Source organism: Rhopalosiphum maidis, chromosome 1, assembly GCF_003676215.2.
Source record: "Rhopalosiphum maidis isolate BTI-1 chromosome 1, ASM367621v3, whole genome shotgun sequence".
NCBI classification, from domain to species: Eukaryota; Metazoa; Arthropoda; class Insecta; order Hemiptera; family Aphididae; genus Rhopalosiphum; species Rhopalosiphum maidis.
In genome coordinates, this window is record NC_040877.1 from 81,530,113 (window position 1) to 81,543,578 (window position 13,466).

At 23.5% G+C, this 13,466-nt stretch overlaps 1 protein-coding gene across 1 annotated transcript; it reads left to right on the top strand.

Annotated features, from left to right (window-relative positions):
* The first annotated feature begins 902 nt into the window (after positions 1-902).
* Positions 903-10,019, top strand: LOC113556488 (plexin domain-containing protein 2). Its single transcript, XM_026961455.2, has 11 exons — positions 903-1,234; positions 3,544-3,729; positions 4,189-4,311; positions 4,380-4,474; positions 6,908-7,039; positions 7,103-7,505; positions 7,674-7,825; positions 7,923-8,103; positions 8,183-8,316; positions 9,273-9,386; positions 9,448-10,019. The coding sequence occupies exons 1-10, from the start codon at positions 1,162-1,164 to the stop codon at positions 9,339-9,341; spliced, it is 1,548 nt and encodes a 515-aa protein (XP_026817256.1). The 5' UTR covers positions 903-1,161; the 3' UTR covers positions 9,342-9,386; positions 9,448-10,019.
* Positions 10,020-13,466: the final 3,447 nt, after the last annotated feature.

The window sequence follows — 13,466 nt, forward strand, 5'->3', positions numbered from 1 at the left end:
TGTTTGAACCAGATAATTGGAAGGGGCAGGTTAAATATATTAAAATATTATTATTATACATCAAAATTCATCATAAATTCTTTAAATAATTTAAATATTTATATTCTTGGTTTATAATAATATAATATGTATACAATATTATGTCCACAGCGGCATAGCGCATTGACGGGAATCAAGATGCCTTGATTCGAGGTCTACAACTAAATAATAAACATAGTAAGTACCGTCTTGTACTCTCACTTTGGTGTTAAACGACGGGCCATGTTATTACCATAAACGCTAATGCGCCATAGTAAAGAAGTGAATAAAAACATCTATTTGATAAAAACCTTTTTCGCTTTAGATTACGTGGAATTTTATAGTCGCGCAACCGATCTATCTATAGGTACAAGTACAACTACTGTGATTCACTCATCAGTCATCATTCCAATGTAAAAAATGATAAGAGTAAAATGGATTGATTATTTATTCTGAATCACGATTGAGTATTATCTTAAATCCCGTCAGAACGTAGAAATAGAAAAAGAAGACGTCACGTTACACCCACGGGGCCACAGTTAGTAGATAAATCAATAGACCCGCGTGTGTTCGTGTTGTCTATCTCTATATTGTACACACACTGTTAAACACTGTTAACTGTTGTTTTTGTGCAGAACAGTCAACAAGCCGACACGCAACAACTGCAAAAAGTGTAAAGTGGCTGGTGCCAACTACTGCCAACTACCCAGTGCCTTAGGGCTCCGACCCCACCATACACCTAAATATAGATATATCTTTGTTATAGGTCCATGGACCCACGGAATATAACAAAATACAATTTATGACTTATGTTGACTGCAACGCACTCTAACAGCGATAGAAGTATTCCTTATCTACTATCATCAGCAATGTATAAATTGTACATATATAATATTTAAGGTCTATTGGCTAAGTTATTACTTATAATTATTTTGTTTCCACTAGTTTCCAGCAGTTGTTACTTGTTACAGTTACCTCGTCTAGTCGTAGGTCGTTTTTGTTCACTAATAATTAACTCCTAAATTTTATTTCGCACGTCTGATTCTGTTTATGGTGATAACTATTAATAATGCATTATTAAACCTCTTAAGTTGTAACATTAATCTCACGTTCTCAAAAGTGTTTTCAACTACATAAATAATTATGATGGCGAAACATTTTTGTTGGAGTTTATCTTTTGTTTTTCTTACAATCTCCACAGTGTCTCCTCACGAAGGTAATTGACTATTATATAAATACCTAGCTATTATCAATAATGCACTTGAGTTAGATTTGATTAATGATCTATTCAGTATTCACTATTGTTACACATAAATTTACATCTTTCGTTTTTTGGTGTCGTACAGTTTTTGTTCTATAGTTAATTGGTACTTTATATTAAACCAATATTTGTATGTATAATTGTACTTATTTGACAATATTTCATTTAGACTTTTAGAGGTCATGATAATTATTAGGTACCTACTTTCTTATTACACATTTGTATGATATTCTTAAACATATTGATATTATTTGTTTTAACATAAGTAAACAAATCAAATGAAAGTAGGACATTAGCCTTGTGTTAAAATTATTGCTATAAACATTTAAGATAAAATGTATTTTTTATCACTTGCTACTTAATGTATTATGTATATATCTAAATTATGGATATGTTAAGGTATATGACTACATAGAAGTGACTGATAGTCACTAGTGATTGTTGATATTTACCATTCATTTTGATGAATATTGTCAATTTTTACAAATACCTCACAATTTGGACATTTACTAGTGTTTGTGTTTATTAACATGTACAATAGTTATTTATTGAATATTGATGTACAAATAAAAACCATAAAATTACAATTATTTTGCTATTAATAATTAATTAGAGATACAAATAGATATAGATAGTATAGAATAGATAATCTATTAGATAATTAAATAATAAATTGATAAATTAAATTATCAACGAATAATTTGCACATCATGAAAGTATGATACATATGAAGATAATCGGCTAAAAAGTCCGTTTTAAAAAAAGTTGGATTAAAAGTCTGGATTCACTTTTAAAATTTAAAAATGTTTACTTTATATTATTATATTTATTTATATTTTCTTTTTTTCATTTATAATTATATTATTTATTACAACATATTAGAACAACATTAGCTAAATTTATTTGTAACTAAATACATTTTAACAAACAATGAATTTTAATTTATTTATAAATACGTTAATCTAAACAAAACAAAAAAAAAAATAGTATATTATAATTATAATACGAAAATATAATAATATGTGTACAGTATTTTTAAATTTTTAAAATAATTATTAATTAGGTAGGTATATAAAATATTTTGTATTTTCGGACTTTTTGTCCGACTATAAAAATGAATCCAAATTTTTATCCGACTTTTAATTTAACTTTTTTTAAAGCGGACTTTTTGTCCAAGATTCACATTTGAAAATATACATGTAGGAGACACTAACAAAAAATAGTTTAGACATTACACTGATCAAATTCTAGTGTATTTAATAACAAGGTGCTAATTTATTATCACCATTAAACATATGTGAATGATGTTAATTAATACCATTTAAAGTTATTCAACACTACTAAATAAGTTGATAGTACAGTTGAACCACTTATTTGAGAAGGAAGTTGATAAAAGCTAATTCAAAGAAAACAATAAAAAATTAATTTTACGCTACCAATTATATATGGTAGATAAACCAAGAGGTCTGATGAAAGAATTCAGCCAGATACACAATTTTAAAGAAAAAAAAAACTATGTTTTTGGCCTGGTGAGGTGCATGTAAAGGTCCTGAACTTACGTCGTTTCTACAATAGACGATTCTTTGTGGTATAAAATATAAATGCCTGGATGACTTACTATAGGTTCATACTAGATTTATTTTTATTATCAAATATGCATATTAACCCCAATTAGAGTCTTACAAAATAATATTATTAAAGTATTTTTTAATTTTTTTTTTATGATAGTACAAAAAGAAGTGGTAGGTTACTGTAAAAACTAATTTTATTAGTTATTATTTTGTCACCATTTAAATAAATTTTTTTTAAATTTTCATACATGATGAATCTATCCATAGATAACACATTCTACGCATTATATCAATTTTCAATATTTTGTGACACATAGTTTCTCAAATTGGTGGTTCAGTTAGTTATAAAGGTATAAAATTAGTTTGTAATATGAGGAAGTTTTTTTCATAGTAGCAGCATGAAGTATAATAATTAAAAAAAAAAAATGGTTTTAAGTTTATTTTTCTTACTCTAATAAAGATTCTGGATATACAATTAACTAAATATTAATAAAAAACTGCTTAACTAGGTGAAAAGAATATTACATTAATTATTGTATATTTATTTTTATTTATTAATTTAGGTAGAATAAACAAGTTATGTGTAAATATATGTACCAATTCGATTTTTATTTTTATTTTTTTTGTAAATTAGATATATTTAATTTTATTATTGTTTTTTATCAATACCTATAATTTTTATTATTTTTTCAGAATATTTTTATAAGACCTCCACTCACGATAAGACTTTTTTAGACACAGATATAATTACACTTCCAAATGTACGAATCAAAAGATTAGCTGAATCTATTATTAATACTAATACTACTGCTCAACAAAAACATATTTCTTTTCAAGCAATCATAGACAAAAACAATGGAACAAAACAAACAAAACAAGGTAAGTACCTCTAAATTCAGACATTTAAGATTAGGTAATCATATAATAATAAAAATAACTTATTTTTCTTCAAATAATGGCCATGTTGATTTTAATTAAAACCTTGAATAGGAAATAAGTTACTTTGTAAAGGTTAGAAGTTTCTATTGATTTAGGGTAGACATGTAAAATTTAATGTATTCTGGTAAGGGATTGTAAAATATGTAATGTATACATTACTTTACCATTTTAAATTTAAATACAGGTTTTTTTTATAATATAAAATTTAAATGTTACCACTTCCATTCAATGCAAATGAAGAATATACTTGTATATTAAACATGTATACTTATGCATTTGGCTTTGTACTAATGAATATTGATTTAAATCTATAATTTCACTGTTAATAGCCGATAAATAATTGTTTTTAAAAATAATTTATATCAAAATGTTTATTCTATTTGTTCATTTAATTTGTAGAAACTAACCCATCAAACACTTCACTTTTAATTAATGATTCTGATAAAGTATTTGGAAAAAATTTAACTACAGTGACACACGAACCTCCAGTTCAAACGAGTTCAGACAATATAAGTTATATAGGTAAAGTAGTGTATTATAGTTTAGGAAATTAATTTTGCTTAAAAGTAATATTTTATTTTTATTTTTAGGAACATCCACACCTTTACCTCTGCCAGTTGATTTAGATTTTCCTTTAATCACCAATGAAACACTTAAAAATCATAATATAACAAAATCAAAAAATGTAAGTTGGATTTTAAGTCTAATTTAGTATAATTGTATAATTACACGAGGAATGTCAGTAAATAAATCAGGGATAAACTATTATACTCCAAGAATGATTCTGAACAGAGCTTAATTTACAAGTTTAAATATATCATGTCAGTGGTTATTTTAATTTAAATAGTTTTTTTGGAATTTCTTCAAAAGCTATGAGAATTAAATTTAAACAAATAATTTTAATTTAATTGCCTGATTAAATTACAGTATATGTTTAATTTTTAATCTAGATAGATTGTAGATAAATTATTTACTCTTGAAATAAATAAACATTCTAAAACATAATCACAAATATATTAATATAATAACAGTTTTAATATTGTTATTTATTTTTGCTTAGGTTCACAAAATATAATATTAAAATGTGCATATCTGAAGATAAATTAATAGTTATGTTATGTTATTTTATTTTATTTTAATTAATTTTATTTAACAATATATATTTTTATCATAAGTGTGATTGATAAATTGGAAATTTTTTGAAGAATATGCATAATATAAAACAAATTAATTAGTACTTATATTTTAAATCTTAACTACTTCAGTTTTTAATATTGATAATTTAAATATTTACACATAGAACTATTAAATACAGTTCTTTCTTTTGTATTTAAAATATATAATATAATTTTAAAAAAAGCCTTCCATCAATCATATTTAAAATAAAATAAAATTTAAAAACCTAACAAATGCTATATTTATTGAGTTTATAATCTTTATAATCATCTACAAATCATTATTTATGAAAAAAATTAAAGTTCATTTTAATTAATTACAGTTTAATATTTAAAAGTAAATATTTTCTGTATACTAGATAAATAATATTGTAAATGATCATATTATACATCAAGTTTTAAAAAATAATTTATATTCCTTAAAATCATAATAAATATTAATTTATTTAAACAATATTTTACAAGTCAAAGAATATTATAAGTTATGATAACTTATATTATAATAACATTTATTTGTATTATTTAAATTGACAGAATATTTAACGATTACTTTTAAGGTAATATTCTAGATTTTAATTTCTGACTACAAATAGTGTATATTAATTATTGGTTTTACAATAACTTATTTATATGAAAAATTTGAATAGACAAAAAAAATAAAGAGCTAAGTGCTCTACAACTTCCACAAAATAAAAAAATTATTATTATTTATTTATTTACATTTTTTTTTTATTATTTTCATTAAACTTACTTTTTACTTTCATTTTTGAATCTTATAAATAATATAGCAAATCAAACTGGGAAATTTTTATATATGATGATTTTTCTTGAATTTTAATTTTATAATGATATTATTTTGTTCTGAGACGAGACAAGTAAAGCAATACACTCAATACTTGAGATTTGTACCAGGTTCTGCTTTTAACTTCAATGTATGGAATAATAATTAATGTTATTTGAATCATTAAATGTGTTTATAATACTATGTATTTTATTATCTAAATAGCATGAACCTTGACCACAACTGCATAAATTAAATTTGATATGTAATATAATTGTAAATTTTTTATATTATGTTTAGTATTGAATGTTCAATGTTCAGCAACTTAAATTATTTTGTTGCTTTAAAATACAGTAAATTCCCGTTACAGCGAACTCCAGGGGACCAATTTTTTTTTGTTGTTGTTATAACGGAAATTTCCTTGTAACGAAAATTCAAATAAGTTCTTTATAAGCCCTGTTTTTCGGAAGGGGAATTCTATGACTTCATTATAACGTGATTTTTCGTTGTATTGGTATTTGTTGTAACGGGAATTTACTGTATATTATTTTTATATTTTATTTTATTATTACAGTTTAACTCCTATTTAATGAAATTTTCTATGTAACAAAATATTTTTGAGAATCATTACCAAATTAAGATCAAATTTTTCTTTAATACAAATTTATTTTGATGCCCGAGGAAGTTTAGTTGTATTTAAATAATTTTTAACCACTAAAAACAGAAACTTGAGTGATAACTAATTTTTTATATGACTCATACCCATTTTCATGTGGTTTGTCTTACATACTAGTGATATTGCAAATTCTTATTATAGTTGATAATAGAACAATTTTACTTATTATCGATTTTGCTAAGGAAAATATAAACAGTGTTTGAAAGATGTGTTTTTGTACTAATTTTGTAATTTTAAAACGAGTTATTTAATTTAAAAAAAAAATGAATTATTTAAATACTTAAAATTGATTTCAAGCTATGTTTATATTCCTCTATATATTCCTTAATAATTAAATTTTTTCTAGTATTGAATAAAAATGCAATGTATAAATATGCTAGGTTATTCAATACACACGTGTTAGACAGTTTCAACACTTCATATTGTGGGAACAACTTCCAATGTAGTAAACATCTCTCAAAATTAATATTTTTATATGATTTTTAGGATTCTCATATATACTACAATAGTACAACAATTAACAATATGAAGGTATTTAATGATTATTGGGTTGATTTGGTGAATCATCCTGATGCAAATATACATGAAATGTTATCAGATTCTCATCGCAGAGCTGCAGTAAGATAACAATATCATTCTAGACAAATTTGTTATTTTGTTAAATAAAATTTATGTTTTCAGACAATCAACTTGAAGTTTCAGTTTCCTTTCTATGGACATCTATTAAACTCAACTACAATTGCAACTGGAGGTTTTTTGTATTTAGGAGAATACATTCATTCGTGGTTAGCAGCTACTCAATACATAGCACCGTTAATGGCCAATTTTGATTTAAGTTCATCAAACTATTCAAGCATTTATTACTTGGAAAATGATACTGCATTAACAGTTACTTGGCATAATGCCACTTTACAAGATAAACCCAAAGTTGGAGGATTTACTTTTCAAACAACTTTACATTCAAACGGAAACATTGTATTTGCTTACAAAAATGTACCATCTAAAATCAAAGAAATTGATTCTACAAATCATCCAGTGAAAATTGGATTATCAGATGCATATGTATTAGACAAAACAATATTTTGTCAGTATAATTTAAATTATTTTTTATTCTACAACCAATAATGTTTCTGACAATCAAAAATACAATTTTCCATTTTTTAATAATTTTACATAATCTCAATCCAAGCACCCAACATTTAATTTTTGTAAAATATAATTTTGAACATTTATATTTTATTTTTATTTATAGTTGTGAGAAGAAAAACTATTTATGAATATCATAGAGTTACATTTCATGAGGATGAAATAACAAATGGAACTGTTATAATTTTAACTGCATTGCCAACATGTCTAGAAAAGAAAAATTGTACTAGTTGTATTAAAAAAGACACAAATTTCCAAGTAATATATTTAAATTATATCTAATTTATTCTTATAATTAAATACATACATCTTAAAAATGGATAAAATTATTATATTTTTTTTTTTTTTGCTCTAGTGTTTCTGGTGTGACAACCGATGTTCTTCTGGAGTTGATCGTAATCGCCAAGATTGGTACCAGAAAGACTGTGAGAAATTGAAGCTTGTTAATGAAGATATGTGCACATCTGGAGTAACAACTGTTACTCCTCCCACTATTGATAATTCCAGTGTTGAATCATCTATTAAATCTGAATCTCGTAATTGGCTATTAATTATACCATATGAACAAAATGTATTATTTAATATTTACTTAACTTCATACCATTTAATTTTTAGACACAAACTCTTCATCTTCTAGTACAAGTTTATTCTTCATTGCATTGTGTGTATCATTGACTTTAATGTCCTTAGTGTGGATATTTTACGCATATTTAAATCCACATACACGATCTGGACAAATGCTAATAAGAGTAAGTATACTATTTTCAATTATATATTGCTTAACATATTGCAACATAATATGTATGTTGTTAATTATTGTTTATAGTCTAATAAATATAATATTTTATTTAATTAATAATTTCATAAGTAAGTTAAGTCAGTACTTCTGATATATTTTTTTAAATGAATGAAGGTAAAGGATGATGTAGATGAGTATTTAGCTTTATCAAGTAGTAGTTATAATTGAACAACAGTAATAGTATTATTAAACATATTTTAATACCTTATTAACAAAATATTAATGATAAGTAGGAAACAGAGGTCTAAATATTCTAAAAAATAAGAAAAGTGCACTAAAAAAAATACTCTCAAAATTATTCTTAACATTGAAAAAATTTGTTTAATAAATTCTTATTCTTTGGTATTAATTATTCATACATAATATTTCATATTATTTACATGTATGATGTATGTATGTCTACACATGTCAACAATAATTTTGTATGGTGTCACATTTATCTGATCGGTAAAAACATAATAAATAATAAAAATAAAAGTACGAAATATTAAAAGATAAATAATATTTAACTTTATTTTTTTAGAATGAATGTTATCTAAATTTTTATTGAATTTTATCTATTCCTATATACAAATGTCTTAAAAACATAAAAATGTCAAAAAAATCAAAAAAATCAAAATGAAAATTACATTTTTTAATTTCTTGATGTATGAAATGAACTTTGTGCTTGAAAAGCCATGTTTTGGAAAAAAATGCAATTTGCATTCAAATTCGTTCCCTAGTGATAAGTGATACATTTTACTAAATTTAACAGCAATACTTGCTTGCTTTATTATTTATTAATACCTTATTTATTTTTAAAAATGTAAATAGTTTCATCCATTTTTATATTATCCCAGTTAATTGTGTATATTGCTCAATCATTCTAATTAATAATATTATAATTAAATATTGTTATTTATTTAGTATCGACCAAATCAGTGGGGTTGGAGAAAAGGAGAAGCTCGCTATACAGCTGCTACTATTCATATGTAAAATGCAATAACTAATGACATCATCCAAATAATTGATAACGGAAAGGTATTTTTTTTAAATATAACATAAATTAAATACCCAATTGGCAATTTTTTCGTGTTTACAGTGTTGGTAATTTATTGGTTGAAGTTATAGATATTGAATATTAAATTGATAACAAGAAAAAACATCCATAACAATGATTTTTGAAAATAACTAAGTTTAAGTAAAAATTTTATGATGTATGAATCATAAATATATATAAATACATATATTTTGTATAATGCAACTTATGTTATTTTTAAACTTCAATAGACTAACCTATTGTTACTTAAAACTTTTATTTTTAAATTTTTATAAATGTTATTCAATTTATTATATGTGTGGGTCCTTAATTGGGGAGATAGATTTGTGGATATAACGTAAACCATTATTTATTCTGTATGAAATTTTGTTGTCTTGCATTTTAACAATTATAAGTTTGACAATTTGGAAAAAAAAATCAATAACATACCTCAATACTTTGAAAACTTTTTTCAGTAGCTTAGTATAAACATGTATTCATGAATTATTCAAATGATTATCATAGAATATTTTTTACACATTTTTTACAAGTTTGTTTCTATTATGTGCTTTTTTTTGTAAAAACTTACTAAAAATATAAAAATTGTATACGTTATTATAGTAGTTTAAAAATAAACATTTTTTACTCGCATTTAAAATTAAGTTTATTGTGAACAGACTCAATATTTTTTTTTTATACAATAAAATAGCTTTTGTTGTTCTGTATACTTTCAATAATTATTGCAATAATGAAGTATTATTAACAAATATTATATAATTTATTAATAATTCTCTATTGAGTACTAATGCACTTAGTTTTATTTTTGAAATCTAATTTTAATTGTAAAAATATTTTAAATTGTCAAATACATTCACACATGCGCATGGTATAATTTTTTCTGAATATAACACATAACATAAATTCTTATTATTGTGGACCCAGCTTTTGATAAACCTATGCTAATATATAATAATAGATGACATGGTCTACATTATTTTCATGTATAATTTTTAAACATTGATTTTACTATAATTATTATCAGTTGATATGATTAGTTTGTAAATTGAGTCAATAAATTTAATTTTTGAAATCACTTAATGCAACATTGTTTACCCAAGGATACTTAATATGGTATTCAGATAGATTAAATTTAGACTATTAAAATTTTCAATTATTTAGAGGCTTTGATCCTTGATAGCTATACTAACCAACTTTCATTTTTAACTCAAAATAATAAAGAATAATAATTTCAATATGTCTTATGTTATATTAGATAAATGCTTACTGCTTACTGAACAATAGCCTAAATATTTTATGGATACATATTTTAATTATTTTTGTCAGAACCATAATATATAAAATAATTATGCCAGCTTTGTAATTATATGTGGAAATCATATGAATTTATTTCTCTTGGGCTGAGCTTGACATCTTAATATTATTAATAAAACAAACATAATTTATATCATTATTAGTTATCACTGTAAGTCTATAACCCATCTCCCCTCTTTGAAAAATCCATCCTAATCATACCGCTGGATTATGCACATTTTATTTTGTACTTGTATGTTCCAATTTTTTTTCAATAACACAAATAAAAAATGTCAAAATAGTGATATTCATTGTATTATATTCTTAAATTAAGTTTATTGTTTTTTTTCTATTGTTGATCTTTTAAAATTACAAAATTTGTAACATTCTTATATTTAAATTTTTTTTATTGTTAAACGAAATAATGAAATAGATATTATATTTACATATATGATCAGAATGGGTATCAAACAACATCTTTATTTGTTACTTTATTTACTATATGATTTATTTTTAATTTAAAATGATTCATTTAATTGATTGTAAATGATAATGAACAACTTCAACTATTTTAAGTAATGTTTTATCTGCTAAACTTATAATTACATTTAGTTAAATTTATTGTAATCTGATAATTTCTTACTTCTGTAATAATGAGCTTTATAAATATTAATGAATTTTATATAAATAATTGTTAAAAATAAATGTTTACTGGTATATTTTATAACCTAATTTTGCCATTTTTATTAATTAAAATAAAAAATTTTAATTAGAAATATTTATGTAAATCTAATCTAGAGCAGCTTTTCTCAATCTGTAAGATGTCATATACATAAAATACCTATGTATATACACACACACACACACACACACACACACACACACACACACACACATATATATATTACATATTTAGAGGTCATTTAAAAATTGAACATTCATTTGGGTGATCGAAAGTATAAAAAAGTTAAGAAATACTGTTCTAGAGTACAAGATTGTATATTTTTATGGTCTGAAATTTATTTGACCCTATAATAGTATTATTTTGTTGCCCTGTCACTTTTTTATTAATGATGAGTGCTTGATACAATTTTTAACATAAATTGACAGGTACAACTGTATCCATTAGTCAGCTATTTAGTTAATGCCTAGTTTTATTAAAATATAAGTGTATGTATTCTTAACAATTACAAATAATATTTAAAGGTGTTTTTGAGGAAATAATTGTTTTCACTACTTGCAATCATTGTAGACACTTAACAGACAAATTAAAAACTTGTGGTTAACAATTAAAATAAATAAAATTGATTTTTTTATCAAAATATTATTGTTTTTACACCACAGTATAATTGTTGATTATTCCTTTACATAAGTAATAAGTCTGATAATACTAAAAGACCGCTTATACGTTTTAGTGATTTTACTATATTATGGCTGTATAAACAATTATGGCTTATAGACTACAAATAAGACAATTATTTGATTTATGGTATGCAGACAGGAAAACAAGATTTAAAATAATAATTAAAACTATATTATATGAAAAGTATAAATAATTGTGTTGGAATAATGATTATTCTTGAATAAATAATTATAATTATTAAAATTAAATTAAATTATTTCATAAAAGAAAGTGCTATAAAATTGTTAGAAATTGTGTCTATCGTTAAGTTATCATCTAAATCTGAATTAAATGAAGCAGAATCTGTGCTGCTTCGTGTAGAGGATCATTGGGGGCAACATTATTTACCATATAAATTATATATCCTTTTTAAAATACAATTGATGAAGGAATGGAAGAATGTGTTCATTTTTCAGTATAAATTAAATTATTTAAAATCATTTTATTTCTATCCTTTGCATAATATGTTATGCTTAATGTTTAGGTTTTGAGTACAGTGAAACCTCCACTAACGGATACCTCCCAAAAGCGGACATTTTCACTACTTTTTAATAGGGAGTTTTTAAAATAATGGTAAATCCCTAATCTTTATTTGAAAATAATACGTATTTACATTCGTATGTAACATTAGCGAATGATATTATTCTAATGGGATTGCACAGAGATGATGTGATTATAAACAGACAAAGTTCACCAAGTTTTTTAAACAAAATAATTTAATAATACATGTACATAACTTTGATCTTGATTGTAAAAATATACTTTAAATAATAAGTAATAACATTATATACAAATCAATTTAAAAAATGTGTCCCTTCTCAATAACGGACAAAATGTTGGTGATTGAGAGTGCTATTCAGAGGTTTCACTGTATATAAAAGAAGAAAAAAAATAATGTTGTCCAGTTAATAAAAAAAACTACTTTCTACTCGCCGAGAGACCACGACTTCTTTGCACATATAAGTTACGGAAATATTGGTGATCCAACAAAAATTCCCTTTCCGTAACTAAAACTATTTTATATTAGCGTATACAAGAACTGTTATTAACTCGATATGTAGATTTTGCTTATGTGCCATGATATAGGAATGTAAATGAAAATGTGACTTTACGTGGTATCGATAGAGAGAAATTTTAGCAATGATTCTTAATGAAGAGTGACAAAATAAAGATGAAGATTTAAATAAAAAAAATAATACTAAATATGATTTCATGATGACAAATAAACAATAAAATAAGGTTTAAAATCTCTTTATTTGAATAAATAAGAATAACGAAGAATACACTTATACTGTTTCTACTTATTAAAATAATACACAAAGAATTTTCTAAATAAAAAATTGAAAAAAATAAAATATTTACAGTATTA